Below are 20,774 nucleotides of genomic sequence, written 5' to 3' on the forward strand. Positions count from 1 at the left end.
CTGTTTTCTCTTTTCTCTCCCCCTGTTCACTGTATCTTTTTTCTCCCCTTGTCTTTCCCTCTTATACCTCGCTCTTTTCTCCCTCACCCCTCACCTCCCTTCCAGATGGTCCCCCTCAGAACACTCCATCTGGCTCCACCCCCATCTGGCAATGCCTGAATCACTTAGCACTGGGAAAGGCTCTTAGTCGCCTCAACATATACCCTGACAGGATGCTATTTAAGATTTTTGGAGGGCAACTGAGACCTTGACCTAAGAAATCATGGCAACAAAATGAAAACAAACAATCCCTCAGGCCCAGTGACCAATGCCTCTGGAAAGGGGAGCCATCTGTGTCTTAAGAATATTAATGAGTGCAAGGAGGCACACTGATCTCTCAGATGCCTATAGAAGAGAAATATGTACACTCATGCTTTCCCTGCAGTTCTATCTGGGCAGCTGGGAAACCCAATGATGCTATTGTTTGACATAAACCTAAGCTGGGCTTCCTTCTTTCAGGGCATAGCTGTGTTAAGATTTCTAGCAGACCATCCCTAAACATTTTCAGGATATGTAAATACTCATAGATGACAAATGGTGCTATAGACAGAAGCCTCTTTAACAGTGAATGAGCAAGAATAACACAGGACCAAGGCCTCTGTTCTCACATGCCTTTCCCCTTCCTTCCCTTTCTCTCTCATCTTTTCCTGAAGTAGCAACTGTCTCAGGTGGGAGATGTTACAATTGCTAGGCTTCCACAGACACGGTGGTGCATACCAGTAACCCCAACACGTGGGAAACTGAGGCAGGAGGCTTATGCATTTGAGGCACCCTGTGCTACCGAGTGTCCCCCCCCCCAAACACACACACATGTGCACACACACACACACACACACACACACACACCTATCACTATGTAATGTAGGCATTAAAGCAATAAGTAAGAAGTGAGTTTGTGTTGGTAGTTCATGGAGCCTCGGGTAGAAGGGTCTGGGGTGAATTTGGAGACTCAGAGGAGGAGGGTTCCTGGAGAAGAGATGGTATTTTGTTGCAGCAGGGCAGCTGGTCGCTCCCATTTTCTGCTTTTCTGCTTGGCCCGTTTCATTTAGCATGCTTAGTTAGCAGGAAAACTTGTGCTCCTTTCTAACCAACTCACATATTCCTCTCATTCTAGAGCCTGAAAAAGCTCTGGGCGCAAGAGAAGTATGCTCTAAATGGCCAGCAGTGGCAGTGGGGAGGAAGCCAAGTGCCGGAATCACTATGGGTTGTAAGAGAAATCCCTTAGAGATTGAGAGGGAGCCCAGAACAAAGCTTGGGGGTCATATGTCACAGCTCCCGCATGCCATACCAAGAATCTAGGGTGTACCTACCTAGTGATGGCATAACTGTGAGATCCTGACACAGGCCAGCTCTTTATCTGTACCAGCTGCTTTTCTATCAAGGGAATCTACAAAATGGTTTTGTTATACCCATTTTATAGATGAATAGGGAGTCATGGAAGTTTTGCCTTAGGAGCTACTGCTGGGGTTCCTATAGAAGTCTTCAAAAGATGTCACGTAGTTGGAGAAGCAGATCCCTTGTGATCCCTCGGTCTTGTTATGTCAGGATCCTGCCTGAACTCATTTGGGACTGTAAAGCCCTTTGCAGAACCAAGAATTCCTCTGCCTCCAGCCCCCTTGGGCATGTGAGTACTTGTGTCCTTCAGATAAACTTCTGGCTTTGTTCTTATACCTTTACTTTTCAAACCAAGCAAGGACTGTGGGTAGGTGGAAATCTCAGAATTCTAAAGAAGGGTATCCCAGAGGGAGTTGGACTATATTATTTCATCTGTAGTGTCTTCTAGTTCCTGACTTGTACAATCTAAGACTTCACATTCAATTTTATGCCCTATATTTTATTTATTTTATTGTTTCCTCTCTTCGCATTGGGCTCGATCACAATGTTAATTCTCTCCCTCTCCAGCACTATGAATTATAAATCTTCCACTCTGGATCATGCTAAACTCTTCCAAATGTATTTCCTGGATGATTTGGCCCTTGTTCCTTCCCATCTCGATGTGGAAACGGTGATTAACTAGAGTCCTCATTTATACTTGTCCTAAAATCCCATCATAAATTCAATTGGTTGTTCCACTAATGTTTTATTGCCTTGATTTGTGGACTTGCCCAAAGGAGACTTTCCCTTGTGTCCAGGATGCTGACCTGGAGGAAGCCAAACTGTGTAAGGGTAATGCTTACAGATCTAGCCAGCGGGGAAACAACCCAGTAGATCTGGGCTCGTGAATTCATTATGCCAAATGTTTTGAGACAGCTTGATAAGAATTCACATTATTTTCTCTTTCACTGCTTTGGTTAAGCCAGTCCACTGAAGACCAACCTTTGCCAATCCCCTGGAAAGCATTTTGACACCTTTTAAAGAGTAGAGCATTAACCAAGCAGCCTGGCCCCCCTTCCTTCTTCCCATATTTACTTCCTTATGACAACCCAAACAAGATGGTGACAATAGACTGGCTCTGAGGCAATCTCCAAGCCCCCAATGGTTCTTCCCCTCAAGATTTCCTTCCTGTGCTGAGGTTGGAGCAGGAGATTTTGATAGCAAATGCCTGACCTGTCTTGTGGTATGGAGAGAGTTCACACCATGTTTGCTTTGGTATGATTTTCCTGTCTGGAAGCAGGGAGGAGACCCCCTGGGCTCTCCATCACGAGCCTGTCTACCAAGGATGGTGACACATCAAACGATGTGACATTGTAGTCGAGGAAGCCATCTACATTATACCGGACGCCTGTGAAACCCTACTACATGAAGCTCTCCTGGTGAGGCGTAGATGGCACACACCTGCAGCTAGCCACAGGACTCGGAAGGCGGGGGCGGGAGGACTGCTGAGAGGTCCTGCCTGGCTTACATGGGTAGTTCTAGGACAGCCTGTACTACTCCCTTCTCAAACAACCCAAACAAGCAAGCAGATAAATAAAACAGGTAGAGCTCTCCTTGCAATCAGCTCCCAAGCTTGAAGAAGTGCAGCCCAGGCAGCTTTTAATTCTATGAATTGCAGAACCACACCCCTTCCTCCTCTGCCTCGATTTCGGTATCTTCTACACCCTCTGCAGTGGGGAATTTAACCCAGAACTCAGAAATGTGGCTGTCACTCTTAGGAGAGCCGTCACGGCTTCCATGGGAGCAAACACTCGGGACAGAGGAAAGATGTGCCCATCACAAAATCATCCTTCAGTCTGACAGACAAATCCTCCAAACTCCCATGGAGATAACTAAGCGCTCTAAGACAGGACTGCATCTACACATTTACAAATGGAGGAAGCCAGCCTCTCCGGGGAAGTTATTTTGGTAAGATCAGCTTTAGCCCCCGCCCTGTAATTCACTTCGTTCAAGCTCTGGACATTTTGCCCCTTCCACCTGGCACCCACTCTAAAGTGGCAATTTTCAAATTCCCTCCATGTCCAGGCTGCAGAGTACACTGAAGTTGGCCCAGGTAACATCCATCCAGCAGGCGGGAGGATTTAACAATAGCCCCCTCTCTCTCCCATAACCAACAGCACCAATACCTAGAAAAAAAAGAGGCTATTTCTACATAATGATATAACTTGTGGCACACACGTGGAGGCGTTCCGTTTGTTAAATATAGTTATTTCTATTTTAAAACTGAAAGAGCTGGCTGTAATTTTGGGAAGGTGGAACCTAGCAGAGGCCAGGGAGTACACGCCTGAGGGAAGGGTGGACATGGAGAGCTGCACTCCTTACAGGAAGGAATGGCGGGTGTGAGGCCGCCTCGCTCTGCTCTCTGGGTAGGCTTCATGCTGGGGTAATAGGCCTCTCATGGAAAATCTGCCTTGTGCTATGTCTGAGAGTGGGGCTTCTGGGATCTGCGTGCCAGGGTTCTGGTGACATCTGAGATCATGCCTTGGTAGGTAGTTAGAGAGTCCGGAGGCATGTACCACTTTCCCTGGTTTGTATTTCCCTAAAGGCGAGGAAGCGGGGTAGGGTTTCCAAGTTCCAAGGGACAAGCCTAGCCCTCCACCGCAGTCCCCGAGAAATGGCAACGTGGGCACTAGCTAGGCAGATGGTTCCCAAGGTACCTGCAGGCACAATGACTCTCCGTTCGTTGGTGGTCATGTTGGGAGGAGGGGGGCCGTTCTTCTCATCCATGTAGCTATTATAGTTCATGGGGTTGGTTTCGGCTCCGCCCACCAGCTTGTTGCATTTGCTGACACTGCAATCCACTGGAGACTCCCTGGGGTGAGAGGAGACAAAGGTCAGGAATCGTCACCGTGGGGACGTCTCACTCTAGCTTCAGCAGGGTTTGCTAGTCACTTAGACACCCACGGGATAATGGTGACAATGACGACCGTCCTCCACGCAGAACCCAGCCTGATTCTGTCATAAGCACTGGGCCTCCTGGTTGAATGCATTTCAGGGGCCCGCAGCCCTCCCAATCTGTCTGCCGTGTCCAGTTTCAACCAGATCACCAGTGACCGACCTTCCCACATTTCACTAGTCCTTTTAAGAGAAGGACAGGCCTTCTCCACAGTCGCGTGGCGCTTTTTGTCTTCCTCAGTTACAGGACTGACCACAGTATGAGATGGTCAGTGTGTCCTGTGTCTTGTCATTGCCTTTTCTTGAGATAGTGCCATCACTTGCTATTGTACATTTACCATTTTAATGCATATTCATACTGTTTGCTTTGTCTGAATTTCCCCATAATCCTTCCAGATCTGTGGAGCGAGGTTTACTACATCCGCTCCATGGATACCAAAACAGAAAGGTGTCGTGACTGGAAGAATTGCACAGCTAGTAAAGGTGGATGTGGGACTCAAGTCTCAGCGTTAACCTTCTCAACTAAAGCCCACATGTAGAAGAGTTTGGCGATACAAGGAAGAAGAATAGAACCCATGACTGCCTTCCTGATCTGTAATGACTCTTGTAGCGTTTTACAGGCCTGAGCAGTCAATATCCAGGAGAAGCAACATGGACATGCATAAGGGAGAAAACACATCACCCATCTAGGACTGAAACAACACAGCCCAGTTAGCATCTGATATTTGCAGCAAATGATACTGAGCAATGAACTGGAGTGCTAGGCCTGTGGTCAGCTGATGCAGCCGAATACACACAGAGCACTCTACAGATCCCCAGTGACCTTCAGCATGACATCATGACGCTCTCAGCATGCCAGGAGAGATGCCATCCCGACGTGCCCAGCTTTTGCTCAGTCCTTCCAAGAAGCAGAACCATAGCAGACTCCTAGAAGGTGCAGTGGGGGCTCTTGGGGTACGATAATGCCAGGCAGCAAGCATCATCCTGGCAGCCTGGGAGGTGACCAGTTCTCTTGAGAGCACCAAACCCAGCCTTCAAACCGAGATCAGACAAGGTCTAGATTACAGTCTGCCAGCTGGGCACGCTAACCTCTCCCTTATCCCCTGGCCTGGCTGCTGTCTCTAGTCACTCTGCTCCGTCTTCTGCGGTGTGCAGGAACGGAGTGAGAGCCCCTAAGGAGTGCTGGGGAGCCACCCATCCCCACAGTCAGGAGTACAGTCACCAACCCAGAAGGAGGGGGAGCAGTCCAGGGTTCCTGAGAGTCAGGCAGAGCGGGGAGGCCTGAGCGCATTCAATAAAGAAAATTAAATGAATTTGTTTCTTAATCTGAAAGGAAAAAAATATTGCAGATCACTTATCATGGCTGGGAGATAAATGCTCCACAGAGATATTAGAAGGCAGACGGTAATTTTTTCCTGATGTCTTACCGGGGAGAACATGGGCTGAAAATGAAAATAAGATGTATAACTTACATATGTTAGAATTTAAGGTTTTACTATTTGCCTACTGTTTTTCCAGGCAGAGAACCAAGAACCAGCCGTCAGAGTCCCAGATTGTTGAAGGTTTAATGTCCCCATGGCAGTCGGAGGGGAGGCAGTAGCACGTCGGGGCTTTTCACCAGCACTCGGCCCTTTGGCTTCTGCCGCTGAAGGACTTGGCTTGAGATGAACCAGCTCCAGTCAGACCAGGGTGCCTGTGTCTAAGCTGAGCTGGCCTGAGCACACTGCCCCACCCCCCAGGAAAACTATGCGCATGCATGCATACACACTCACACACACACATTTCGCCACCCACGGCATACATACACATAATGAAAACATTCAGACTCTAACTTTACTACGTATGTACACACACACGCAGACAATTTGCTACACTCTACACACTTTACCACACATACTACATGCACAATGCCAGCACGTCTTACATAACCATATACTCCACTACATATACACATGTTCATACATCTGTGCACATACATGCTACTTCACATAGTACACATAAACACACATATACACATATGCATGGCACATCATATACCTATACACACAATACAAATATGCACACATATGTTCCATATACACATCCATACAGTTACACATACTCTAGGATATAAAACACATATTATATACACTCTACTACCTATATGCATACAATATATGCATTTACACAACTGTAGACTATCTCATACATAGTTATATAAATGTACACCCTCCACCACAGAAATGCACGTGTATGCTAACACGCACACACACACACACACACACACACACACACACACACACACACACAGAGGAACTCATACCACCACAGTCTTGTTGTCTTCCCCAGATTCTTATTAGATGAGAAACCATCCAAATGCCAGAGAAGCCTGAAGAATTAAGTTGGCCTGAAACCAAGATAGTGGGGTTTTCATTGGCTGGCGGAGGTGGCGGTGGGGAGGATGAACAGCACACACACGCTTCCTGTGCAGGGTGCCCAGACCCAGACAGCCAGCTTCAGTGGTAGCAGATGAAGAGATGCCTTTTCCGAAGCCCCCCTTTATTAATTTTAATGAATATCGGGGAGAAGAACTTTAAAACACTATTTTTCTTAGGAGTTGGGCCTTGGAATTTCGGCATTTAAAATTGGCTTCTTGCCAGGCAGAGGTTAGAACCTGAGAAGTGCCCAAATTTGTGGCCCTTGTGATTTGGAACTGTGCACAGTGGGCATGGGTGGTAAAGTTGTCCCCACTCTGCAGAGTTAAAAAGAAAAGATGAAAAAGAAGAAGAAAAGATGAGGCACGAAACAAAGCTTGCCTGATAGTGAGCAATGACGGGCATGCCCTAGGCATGGGCAGGAAGCAGGTGCAGAAGAGCAGGGTCCCTGGGTTCCATGGCTGGCAGTGTCTAGCTGACCAGTGAGTGGCACTCCATTCGTTAGCCCACAGAAATCACAGCTGCTGCCCCTCCTCCAGCCTTCTTCCTTCTGTCCCCGAGAGGCCTGCTACCTGCCTGGCTACCCCTCCCTGGCCTTCTTTGGAATAAGGCCCCTTTCTTTGTTTCAGACAGTTACCATCAAGGCCTGCAAAGGGACTTTCTTAGAGAAAAGGTTTGACACCCACCCGGGACCTTTGTCCTTGCAGAGCCTGACTATTCTACTCTGGCTCAGGGTGGGAAAGGAGGAAACCATACCTCGCTGACTTGCGCACTTGCCTGCCAGGTTCACCTCCATCCTCTTTGCCTCAGCCAGACGGCACAGCCATGCGCTCGGTGACCACTGCGTGTCCAGGTGAAGTCTAACATAAAGGCTGCTCTTTAACGAGGCAGCTGTCGCCTGTGAAGAGGGCTTGAGGAAAACAAGAGAGGGGGAGGTGGGGAGCCCTGGAGAGGGAAGAGGTTTGGCCATTCATTTTGCCCATACGGCGGCGGCGTCTGCTAATTTGTATTGAGACCTGCACTTAGAGCAAGCAAGGGCTTGGGGCCCACAGGCAGCTGACTGTGCTGGGGCAGGTGACAAGAGGCCTTGAGGCTGCCACAATAGAGCAGGGAGGAAGTGATGGCTTGAGAGCTTAACTCTGAGCATCTCCACCTCAGCGCTAGCGAAGGCTGCAGACTGCAGGTCAGGGCAATATGACATAACTATCCTAGGCAGACGTTTCTGTTTCTGTGTGTTTATTGAACGCTACTTTAAAAAGGCTGCCAGCAGTTCACAGAAGTGCCTTCAGAGTCTTAAGCGATATGGAACGAGGTGTGAGATCCTAAGAGGAGGGAAAGGACTCCCTGACGTCCCATTTCACTCAGAGTACCTGAACATGTGTTGTATTGTCAGATCACAGATCTGCTGACAGTCAAGGGCCACCCAATACCTACAAAGCCTTGCCCGGCTCCCTGAGCCACGTGGTTGCATTAGAGTCTATCCCTATGTCTTTCATGTAGCATGTCCATGCATGTCCATTGCACACCTGAGGGATCTGGGCTGCCTTTAGGGTTTCTGTGAGAGCCATGCATGGAGGTGATTGATTGCTTTTAGTAAGAAAGTGTAGTTTCAAGAAAAGAAGCAAGACAAAACTACACACAAAGCCACCACCACCCTGGCTTTCCACACAGGTGGCGCGTGCCCTATGGGCCCATGCAAGGTTTCGAATTTAGAAATGCAGGAAGGTGCCAGAGAGCTGCAAGTGACAGAGTGAAGGAGGCTCATCTTTCTGAGTGTAGAACAGGGTTCTCTGGGTGTTCCATGCCTCCTGATGATGCTGGTCTCTGCGGGATGTCTCAGAGCAAGTGATGCTGAGTTCAGATCCTGAATGCTAGGTACCTAAACCTAGTTCTTGTGTTTTCTCCCTCTTGACCTGATAGTATTTCCTCCATGCACTGATTTCTCCAGTTCCCCTGGTCGAGACAGGACACAGCTGAGAGTTATTTGCAGACCACAACTTAGATCAAGTTTCTGAAGTTTCTATCCAACACAGAACCTATGGGCTGTGCTGTTTGGAGGGCAACCCAGAGAACCAGATTCAACCACAAAAGGAAGACGGGAAGGGAGACAGAGGAAACCTCCCACAACTCAGGCAACCCAGACGATCTCTGATGCCTCAGCTTTATCTCAGCCCCTTCGCATGACCCTTTGACCCTGGTCCAGACGGCTTACTGCTACGATAAAAGGCAAGAGGGTATTGCAGCTTTAGAGACATGGATATCTCCTTCCTGTCAAAGACTCAAACATCTATGGAGCTTCCAATTAGCAGAAAGAAGTAACCCAGAAACCCACACTTCTAAAGGAACCTGGGAGGGATGGATGCCCTGTGAATCACTGTGCAGTCTGAAACATTCTGCCCCAGCGCGGTCCAATCCAAGTAGATTGTGAGTTACGTGTTTGGGTCACACAGGTTATTTTCACCTTACTGGTAGCTGAGTATATATATATGAAGTGAGAGACTGGAGAGATGGCTCAGCAGTTAAGGGCACTTGTTCCTGCAGAGGACCACATAGTAACCATCTCTAACTTCAATTCCGAGGGATCTGATGCCCTCTTCTGACCTCCACAGGCACCAGGCATCCACATGGCACACATACACAAATGCAAGCACTCATGCACATAAATAAATAAATGAATCTAAGATGGTGAAATGAGTTGTAATAACAGGGTAAATGGAGTAAATGCATCGTTATATTAATATAACAACAGATGATTGCTTCACCGACAGCCACCTTGATGTTACGAATTTTATCATACTACAACTTTTAAATCCATTGTATATATTACATCGTAGTACATCTCAGTCACAGTCTAGCCACAGTGCCAGTGCTCAGGGCTAGTGAGTGAGTACTGCATTAGAGTTCTAGGCGTCAGATGCAGGCCTATCCCATAAGCCAAGAACTCCCAAGCTGTTGGCTCTGCTTTGTTTTCTTGTTGGAAATTTAGAGCATTTGTACATCCTCCTCTACATCTAAAAACTTATTTTGTGTGGCTGTGCGTGTGTATACATCCATGTATGGATGCATACATGCCTTGGCACGGGTATGGAAACCAGAGGGCAAGTGGAAGGAGTTGGTTCTCTCATGTATGTTCTGGGGGCAGAACTCAGGTCTTCAGGCATGGTGGCAGGTACTTTTCCCCATTAAACAATCTCATTGGCCCTCTCCTACAGTTTTGTGTTATGATAAACGAGCTTTCGGAAAATGATCATATCATATTCAGGTCTTAGTACTCCACAGAAATGGAAGGTATGACCCTATTGCTGAATATGGCACTTGTTTTGGTCACAGGGCACAAAGAAATAGAGCTAGAATTGAGTTAGGAATGTTCTCCCTGCTGGCTGGCATTTGTGTTGCTATAAGGTTCTATGCTGGCTCTTGAGGGAGAACATGTATCAATGGTCTCATTCTGCTATGAGTCATGCTTGCTGATACAATAGTGGCATGACTTTACGGTGGGTAACAGTCACTCTGTGATTGCAAGCCTATTGCCTGACAGGAGATACACATCTGGTAACATCAACCTGGTCAAAAACCTGAGGCTGGTGGCATCATGGACCCAATAAGAACATAAGGCTGTTGTTTCCCTAAATGGCCATGTTGTCCAATTTAAACATTTGTGTTTGTATCCATAGACTTGTGCTGCTCCCAGTCTAGAACAGAAAAGCTTTGTACAGAGAATGACTGTTAGTGCAAGACGTGTATCTCATCAATTGCTGAGAAGTGACTGCTGAGCTCTCGACTCCTTTAAGTGGGACATCTATAGCACACACATGCTAAGCCTATAGAACACTGAGAAGACGGGATGAAGAGCTGAGGGAGGGGGAGGAGGACTGCCATAAAATGCTGACACACAGATACAACATGGCTATTGAAATCACAAACACACAGCAGCAGTGGATACTGGTGAAAGTCTGGACCCTTCAGCCTTCATTCCCTGATAGAGGAGGTGCCCACGAGACACTACTTCTTCTGACAGAGGGGTTCGGAGGGAAAGCAAATGGAATGATAGAGGGTAAGGGGGAAAATATAAGCACAATATGCGACAAACCAAGTACTGTTGATGGTGTTACTTAGAAAATAAGAGAAGTGCAGTATTCAGGATGGGTAATTTAAATGGACTACCATCTGTGGATTCATCTCATTTCTTTTCCTCTCTCTCTCTCTCTCTCTCTCTCTCTCTCTCTCTCCCTCTCTCTCTCTCTCTGTCTCTCCTGTATGTATTTGTATATGCATGCGTTTCTGAACTACTGTGCATGCCTCTGGAGATCAAAGGACATCTTTGGGTGTTGTTTTTCGGGAATCATTTACCATTTTGTGATATAGAATCTGCAGCTTTCCCAGTAGGCCAGGCTGTGTGTCCAAGGATCCTTGGCGATCCACATCCTCAACCACTGGGATTACAGGTACAAACCACCAAACCTGGTGTCTGTATGTGCCATCTCTTTCGCATAGTTAAGTAACAATAAGTCAAGGCGAGGCATGGCCTCCTCTTAAATAAAAGCATCTTTCTGACAGTCTCTGACCCTGGCTTTCTACCGTCCTTCATGTGAGTGCTTTGAGGATATGATTAGGTGCAGACCGTGGCTGTGCCTACCTAGCTGCCTCCAGCTTCTGCTTCTGCAGAAGACGTGAGACTATTTTAGTCGTTCTGAACCTCCTCGGTCACCTGCTGAGCCAAAACAAGGGGGACCAGTTCATGTTATTTTGTACAACCAGAGCCAGGGAAATATTCACCCAGCTTACGGAGGCACTTAGACAGGCTTCCTCTAGCCGGCGTCTGTGTGATCAAAGCCAGGTAAGACCCCAAAAAGTGGGTCCGGAAAGTTTGTTTACTTGCAGGATTTTCTGTGCTTTGGAACACTATCCTGGAGGGTCTAGGAGTCCTCAGGAAGCAGGGAAGGGGACAGTGAGCTTAGAGATGCTGACTTCTTAGCACCCATCTGTGCTTCAAATCCACAGGCTAACTCAGCCTGGGCATTGATAACAGTGGGAAGTCTTCCCTAAGGGAATCTGTTCCTCAAATGTTCTAAAGTCTGAAAAATTTGGGTATCAGCATGAGGCCATAGGTAGAAAATCCCATACCTGATTTCACCAGAGAAGCAACAGTTCAAAGCAAATACACAGGACTCTAACTTCACTGCTGGGTGGTGAGCACAGGTGCATTAGTGACTATCAGGTTTAGACACAAGCCCCATCTGCAAGATATCTCGCTATGTGTAGAAGCATTGCAAAATCTGAGCGAATCTAAAACACATGCCAGATGTTTCAGGAAAGGGAGACCCAACTTCTACCTACATGACATGACCTTGAAGAGTCAATCTGACTTTGGTCGGCTTTCCTGTGCCTCACTTAGCCTTTTCCTTAAAATCTACAAGAGCTCTGCTCCCTGCCCACATGCTAGTCAGGGTAGAGACAAGAACTCTATTCTGTTTTAGGCTGGAGGGCTCTCAGGCAAAGGCCAGAGAGAACCGTATGTATAAATGGAGTAGGAATATTCTGGAAAAGAAGGAACCTGGGCAAGTTAAGCTGAGTTAGTGGTGTGTTAGTGTATCCAGGAACAGCTAGAGTCTTGTGTGATGGAGGAGAGAAAGGGAGGAATGGAGCCAGGGAGAATATGGATGGGCAGTGGTACTCGGCTAAGGACTTTAGGTTCTGTTATAAGATGCTGAAGGGTTTTGAGAAAGAAGGTTATTCTTATAAAAGGCTGACCTTCACTGTTGCCTGTCAGGAGACTAGACCATGGGAAGGTAAGGGGAAAAGGGGGCATGGGATGCCTCTGCAGTGGCCCAAGCTATATAGGCTTGGCAAACACTAGTAGTTTGATACAGGCTGCAGCAAGGCCATGGATGCTCCAACACTGGGATCTGGGTTTTCAATAAGGAGCAGGAGCACCCTGCGACCTAGGCAGTTTGTGAGACATTTCTGTACTGGCTTCATCACCAGAGGGTGCTGGCAGAATGGGATCATAGTGTGGGACCATGACGCACAGGTGGAGAGGGAGTAGCAGGAAGACGCCTAAGGAACCAGAAAGCCTGGACTGGTGGCAGTGTGGTCTCTTTTGGTTTCCTTTCTACATAGTCACAAGGTTAGAATATTGGCCTCCTAGGAGAGTGACAGAGAGCAAGCGATACAAGACTGTGCATAAAGGTACCTGATAAACTACTCTGAGACTGGACCTACAGGAATCATGGCATAATCGCCATTATGCAAAGAGAAGCACTATGGAGGGCTGCAAGCTCAGAGACTCTGCACCCTGGAAGGGTGGCCGAGGTTTCACTTCCTGGTTTTAGTTAAATGGGATAGAAGGGTAGCAGGACTGAGGATTCTGGAAGGCAGCTCAGAGACAGCTGCAAGGAGGAACTCCCTCCCTGCAGCCCCACCAGCCCGCTCCCGCCTTCCGTGACTCACTTTCACATTTAAGCCTCCTGGAGTTGATACCTAAGCCCCAATTCCAGGCCCAAATCCTATGGGCTTTGGCTTCCAAAACCCAGGAGACATTTTCATCTAGAGGTCATACCACTTGTTCAGAGAGGTTCCTAAAGGACACAGCGATGTCCCCCAAGGCACCACCTCTCCCCACCTGCCTGGGGCTGCTGACTGCACCCACCTTTCAAATGTCCAGACCCAGTAGCCTCTGTTCTCTTCTCTCACCTGCTTTGCTCCACTGTTAATTAAGTGTAAACTCTGGTCCTTGCCCCTTTGATCTGCCTCTTATGCGTCTCTCCTCAATTTCTGTAATCATTGCTGTCTCCCTACCCCAGAACTTTGATTTTTTAAAATCTGGGCTATTTTAGAAGCTTCTTATCTTTCTGCCTCTCCTGTCCCCAATCCTTGCAGACAATGATTGTTAGTTACTTCACAGCCCCACTCATTGCTCTGAGGCTGTTTGGTGTCATGCCAGTACTGAAGGCCAGCCTCAGCCCATGGAATGTGCTGGCTTCTCACCCTATCTGCCAAGGCCTTCTTTCTCTCTCTTTTTTTAAAAAATTTCTTGTCCCTTTGCCTCAGGCTGAGTGGATTACCTGGGGATCCACCGGGAATTATCAGGCAATGAAGAAGGCTAAAGGTTCCCCTTTGTGTCTCTGTGTATAGTGGTCACCGACATTGTTGGGCATTTTGGAGTCACAGACGCTGCCCTGCTCCTTTCCCTATGACAGCACACTCACTAAACCTCTGAAAAGACAGGTGTCCTGGCTCTGGTTTAGACAAGATGAAGGTGGTACTCAGATGAATTTAGACAGCTTAGCCAAAATGTAGAGTCAGGTCCTGAAGCCCGCGCCAACTGTCCACGGGTTTGTGTTTCTTGCTTCGGTAGTTTTCCTGTCTCTGGATTCTCCTCCCCATTCCATAAGTGAATCCCTGCCTGGCCCGGACACCTTTCCTAACACCCCTCCCACGCACTTCCGACGTATGAGGCTTGCTTCCTGCACGCATCCATCTTCCTTACCACTTCAGCACTTTCTCTAGAAGAATGGTTGGGTCATCTTCACTCTTGTGAGTCGTGCCCAGAGAGGCTAAACATCCTCAATGGCGCAGAAAGGGCACTTTACTGCTGTTACTTCCCCCGAGGGGCCGGACTTGACCCAGAGCCTGACACTAAACATGCATTCCTGAGTATCTACCATGGGGTCTTGGAGCCTGACCCCAACTTGGCTTCTGTGGGCTACACCTGGACCCTGAGAGCCAGACTGGCTTCCTGAATCTTGTCCCACTCAATGACCTCACTTGCCACACGGACAAGGAATTGACACACACTCCCAGGTCAGCCCAGAGTGCCATCTCCTACTTCCTGTCTGCCAGGGCGGCCTGGGGGGAATTGTCCTCATGCTTCCCCAGCAGCATGAAGGTCAGCTCCGACATGCTTACCGAGATCCGTTCATGTGGTCATACTCCCGCTTGACGTTGACCCTGACTGGCTGGTTGATCCACTCCTGCTGTGGTGGCAGTGGGTTGATTTTGTGGGGCTGCCCGTAGTCAGGACTCCCCGAAGCAGTCATGTCTGCCTTGGGGAGATGGGCTGCCGCTCCGTATGCTGAATCAAAGAGGGACTGGTCGTCACTCACCACCGACAGAGCCTCCTGCAAGCAGGGAGAAGAGACAAAGTTTAATGTCACTTTTCACCCAGGCTCATGGCACCCCTACTCTAAGATGTCCCCAGTGACGTGGGACTGCCCAGTCATGACGTAGCAATTGCCGATGTTGGATGGCTTCATGGTGTTAGGGGCAGGCTTACCCCTATGTCAGTTTAAGGAGTTCATTTGTAGGTGACTTTGGGACAAAAGGTGTCTGAGCAGTGGCATGGAAGAATCCTAAAAAAAGGTGCCCTTGTTGAGTGTGCAGGCTAGGAGCCTCATAAGAGAGAGCAGAGATGGGAGGCTTAGCACAGTAGTGGAGCAGATGGTACAAGTGTGGGTTCTGATTGCCAGACAGGCAGCAACATAGCTTACTAACTGTGTAGGATATTCAAGTTGCTGGTGGAGATGAAAATGAGTGTTTACTTCACAAGGGGGGCCAGGTAGAGCCACGTGAGAGGTTGTCGAGATCTGAGCCACACAAGGGAGTCAGGGAAGCCAGAACTTCAGCAAGGTCAGTTTCACTGTCCTCATAGGTAAGCGAGAGTAACTCCTTTGCTGAATTGCTAGGTGGATTAAATGGATAGTTCTGGTCCAAGTGATTGGTTGGAACACAGTGGTGTGCTGAGGTCTTGCTCTGAGGTATGAGCATGCCCTGCAGATCTGAGAGTTGATTTTCAGCTACGTAACCCAGGAGAAAGCTCAGATGTATAGAAGAGGCAGTCAGTGTAAGGTCTCAGAAAGAGACTGTGGTCTTCCAGCTCACACCGTCTCCTCACCCGGTTAAGGTGAGGCTTTTGGTAGTGGGCTGAGAAAAGCAGCCTTACTCTTCCCAAAGACTGTGTGCCCAGCCGGGCGATGGTGGCGCACGCCTTTAATCCCAGCACTCGGGAGGCAGAGGCAGGCGGATCTCTGTGAGTTCGAGACCAGCCTGGTCTACAAGAGCTAGTTCCAGGACAGGCTCCAAAGCCACAGAGAAACCCTGTCTCGAAAAACCAAAAAAAAAAAAAAAAAAAAAAAAGACTGTGTGCCCACCAAAGCTTGGAGACAAGAGCCCCCAATTACTCCAAATTAGATTTAGTAACAGGGATCCAAGGTCATGGTCTGGAGTACATTTACAGAGCCAAGGAAGGCACAGACAAAAGCTGATCATGTTCCAGAAGAAATGGTAGTAGTCTATAAATGCCTCAACATCTAAACATCCTATTACATGAAATCTACTTGTGAAAAAGAGGAATATATGGGAAATAGTTACAGCAAAGTCAAGCACAGAGCAATACTCCAGAGATACTAGCAAGGATAACCATTAGCATTCAAATAACACTTCGGTTGGACTCTTGCTTCATACCGGATTCTGCTTCCTCTCAAATTCACATGACCGACCCCCTTAGGTTATGGCTCTACCATAAGGCTTTTAAGGATATGATGAAGTCAAAAAGAGAACATGAAGGCAGGCTCTACATCCAATTGACTCTCTCATTATAATAAGAGATTTGGACACGCAAAGACCCCAAGGATGGCTGTATATTGGAGGACTGACCACACGAGGGGCATTGGAAAAATGATTATCTGTAAGCCAGAACAAGAAGCCTCAGAGGAAGTCAGCCCTGCCGGCACTCTGACCGTGAGTTTCCAGTTTCGAGAACTTTGAGAAAATAAATTTATGTTGTTCAAGCCACTCAGCCTGTAGTGTGTTGCTATGGCAACCCTGCCTTTACTAAAGAACGGAATAATAAATGATGAAACCTTTTTAAGTCTTGAGGTTTGCCCACTTTCCCTCCATAATTCATATCTCGGCCTGGATGGTGTTCTCTAAGTCAAATACGCTTCGTATGCCTGGTTGTCTTTCATTCAGACCTAATGTGAGCTGGGACCCTTCTGTTTTCACCTGCTGGCCCCGTGTAACGTTCAGGTGAAGGCTGTGGCTCTGGGGACCATTTGTATTTTGGTTATTAGATCCACTCTTCATTTCAGTGAAGGTGATGCTCTAGATTCGTGTCCCAAACAAATTTAAACTTCTACCTTGGCATCTAGTGTACAGCTGCAAGTTGAAAGAAAAATGAAGTTATGACTTTACAGAGGGCTGAGTATGAATCTTTGCCATCACTTGGGTATTACCCAAGTTTCATCAGTCTACTTTGATAATAAAAATGCAGACCAAGCCCCAGTTTTGATGCCAGAAGCAAGTGTCTGCTGTGGAGAGCAGGCTCCACCCCTGGCTAATCACTGCTCTGACTTGGGAGCTCCAGCAGAACCCTGGAGACCTGAGAGGCAGAAGCAGACACAGGGTGCTCTGTGAAGACCTGTTGGTCCCCATCATTACTGCCTTAAAAACAAGGAGGTCAGAAGCAGGAAATGCGGGACACACAAATGGTGCAACCAGGACACACAGCAAAGAGCTCGCACCAGGGAACAAATAGGGAGCTAAGGCTTGGGAGGCAGAACTTTCTGAGGCTTCTTAAGGAAGTGAAGTGTGTGGTAAGAAGAAACATATCAAGGCATTGTGGGACAGGATGCAAGAGCAGAAAGGGCATGAAACCAGTTGGAATTCATTTTAGAATAAAAATTTCCTTTAAAATATAGCTCCAATCACAGGTGACTTTAGTTAGGAGGTAACGTCACAGGAAGGGAGTGAGTGCCCTGATTTGTCCCCAGACGCCCATACTTCTGACCCTTGTTCCTAGGCAGCTCCATGTGCACAGATCTGTCTTCCCTCACCGTGCTCTTACCCTCTTCCCTCCGCCAGTCCCTGGTGTCTATTCTCAGGCCAGACCCAGTTCCTCCCAAGGCTGTGAATACAGTTTGGCCACAGACATTCTTCCTCCGAGAACTCTCTGTATTTCTACCAGGGAAAATCTATGCTCAGTCACTTACTTTTCAAGAGCTCAGCCCTGCCCTCTCTGTCATGTGATTTGTAACTTCTTGCTACAGCCTATGTGTAGTTCCAACTGCTTTCACTGGGCTCTTTTTCTTTAGCAGTGCAAACTTTCCTGAAAATGTCCTGAGTTTCTGGAGTTTTTAACATAAACAGACACACACAGACACAAAGATACACAGACACACAGAAAGACACACAAATACACAGATGCTCAGACAGATGCACAGATACACAGACACACAGACACAGATACACAAACACACACAGATACACAGACACACAGATACATAGACACACAAACACAGACACACAGATACACAGACACACAGACACAGACACACAGATACACAGACACACAGACATATACACAGATACACAGATGAACAGACACATAAATATACAGACACACATACAGAAGCACACACAGACATATAGACACACAGATACACAGACACACCCACAGATACACAGACACACAGGCACACACACAGACATACAAACAAACAGACACACACACAAACACTCCACATGCATATGTGCACATACACACTGGGGGGACTGATTCTATTTGCAATCATTGGTAGACAAAGGGATTTATCTTTAGTGTGGAGAACAGACTGTGTGCATGAATCAGCCTAGAAAGAGAGAGAATAAAGAAAAAAGTTGTTTTGCTTCTCGTCTGGCTTTTGGACTGAATCTGAAAGTCAACCTAGTTAGGATAAGTTGTCAACGGCAATACATTAACATATTTGGGAAGATGGGGTCCCAAACAACCTGATTTAGGGCCCACGTGAAAAATTACAATTGTGCAGGACATTCTTGCCATGTCTGCAAGAAAACAGCATCACTTTGTCATTCAAGCCAGAGACCATGCCCTTAGTGTCCTGCCTCTTCCATGAGGGACAGTGACAGAGAGGGGTCCTCTCCAAACTGTCTTGGAGATAATGGGCATCAATGACGGCAACAGGAGACAGGGAGATTGCAGAGAAAGGAATTGGTGCTGGGTGACGGTGGCAGAACTTTGTGTCACCACTGGGGACTGACAGAAGTCACCGTGGGTAATGAGATGCCGGAGCAGGTACCACGGTGCTGCTGCAGCAGGCAGGTGAGAGCCACTGTGCCAGGGCATTCCTGCTCTCCCTGCAGCTCTGCCTCATCAGCAAAGGATGCTATTTACTGTGCCTTCTAGAAAGCTCTTTACTTGAGCTTTAAAGTTTTCAATGTCTAAACTCAAAGCCCTTGATTGTTCTTCAAACTCTTTGTAAGGATAAGCATCACCATCTGGTGAGATGTTGGTAACACCTGTCTTTGGTGCAACAGACTGGATATAAGAACATCACTGGGGGAGTTCACCACCATTTTGGGGGGAGTTCACCACCATTCCTGGCTTCTAACAAGTTTACCTCTCCTATGGACTTGGGACAACAATGATTGCATTCAGAAAACACAGGTTATTCTTGAAAAGACCTGTTGAGTCCATGTTGCTTTAAAATGGGTTTCCTACTTCTGTGTGATGCTAAGTTCTAAGATTTCTTGTCACCCCAACAGTGGTCACTAGGAGGAAGCTCCAAACAGGCTCAGGAGTTGGTTCCTCAGAAGTCAGGATGGGCTGGTCCCTCAGCCCCAGAGCTGTACACCCAGGTGACACCTGGCCCCTATTCCAAGCTGTTAAGTGTTCTAGCACATCGGCACCCTGTGGTGACCCCTTTCCCTAGAGCTCTTTCAGAGGAACTGCTGTGGTAGCAAGCTGAGCTCTGAGCCAAAGCAGGGGAGAGGCAGGCAACCTGCTTTTGCCCAGAGAAACTTCCTTCCCACAATCCTCTGTTGGTGCCAGGAGCCAGTGGATGTACACAACCATATGCCCCAATGAAGACTGCCTTTCTTACCTAGTATGGATAAGGCATGCTTCCCATATCACTTCTAATAAACTGGGTCTTACAGTATTGAAATAAACAGAAACAGCAGACAATTTAGCAAAGCTCTTACTCATTGGAAAATTAGGTTTATATGAAACATCTAATTCAGCCCTTGCAGCAATATGACAGCAGTATCTGTTTTCATCTCTGAAGTTTTTTCAGATGATAAAATGGACATTAAGAGAAGTGACGTAGCATGTTCTTGCATATGGAAAATGAGGACTGTAGTGGCATTTCATTTGTATTTTAATAAATAAAGTTTCCCTGAAGATCAGAAAAGTAAAACAGCCACACTGGCCAGCCTTACAGACCAGGCAGCAATGACACACACCTTTAATCCTGGTAACCTCAGTGACACACATCTTTAATCCCAGTAGCCACACTAGTTTGCCATAGAAACCAGGCAGTAGTGGTGCACACCTTTAATTCCAGAACTAGTGAGGATTATAAAACGGGAGGAGGCAACTCTCATCTCTGTCTCATTCTGAGATTCCTGGAGGCAGGATCACCATTTTCAGACTGCAGTTGAAGTAAGAACTAGTGGTCGACTGCTTTTCTCTTGTGTTTTCCAGGTTGAACCCCAACATCTGTCTCTGAGTTTCTATTAATCGTGCATCAGAGGATGATATGGGATTTCAATCCAGGCCTTCCGCTTGGGCACAGAAGCACTGCCACTCCCTGGGTCCTTTGAGTCAGAGAGGGTCTAACAACCAATCCGAGGGCGGTTGTCCCTCCAGTCCCCATGCCATGACCTTACACTGCCGGAACCTGGTTTCTCACCTGTAGCTTGGGGATGTTACAAGCCCTGACCTGGTAGGCTGTAAAGGAAAGCAGAATCTGGGTACACCGCCTATTCATCTCTTCACTGTTCGGCAAATGAAAGCAGAATCTGGGTACACCGCCTAGTCATCTCTTCACTGTTCGGCACTCAGGTTTAAAGCTGGTGCCAAGAGATGGCCTGAGCATGTTTGTGTTGGAGGTGGTGGGGGGGAGGGGGGGATAGATGGATGGAGGGGATTAGATGGAGCCTGAGCAGTTGCTTCCTTGTCCCCTTGTGTTTTTTTCTCGGAAGGCCCATAGTTCAAGGAGAGAGGCAAATTTGCTACTTATCTTTTTCTTTTTGGATCTGGGACAGCCTTCCATT

At 47.6% G+C, this 20,774-nt stretch overlaps 1 protein-coding gene across 1 annotated transcript in view; it reads right to left on the bottom strand.

The window, feature by feature from the left end:
• The window catches only part of Fli1 (Fli-1 proto-oncogene, ETS transcription factor), a 121,291-nt gene that overhangs the window by 41,172 nt on the left and 59,345 nt on the right, over positions 1–20,774 (bottom strand). Inside the window, exons 2-3 of the mRNA XM_057768850.1 lie at positions 14,631–14,842; positions 4,071–4,225 (exon numbers count right to left, since the gene is read on the bottom strand). Of these exons, the coding sequence (XP_057624833.1) occupies positions 4,071–4,225; positions 14,631–14,842 (367 nt within the window). The remainder of the gene's footprint in view (positions 1–4,070; positions 4,226–14,630; positions 14,843–20,774) is intronic.

Source organism: Chionomys nivalis, chromosome 4 (genome assembly GCF_950005125.1).
Source record: "Chionomys nivalis chromosome 4, mChiNiv1.1, whole genome shotgun sequence".
NCBI classification, from domain to species: Eukaryota; Metazoa; Chordata; class Mammalia; order Rodentia; family Cricetidae; genus Chionomys; species Chionomys nivalis.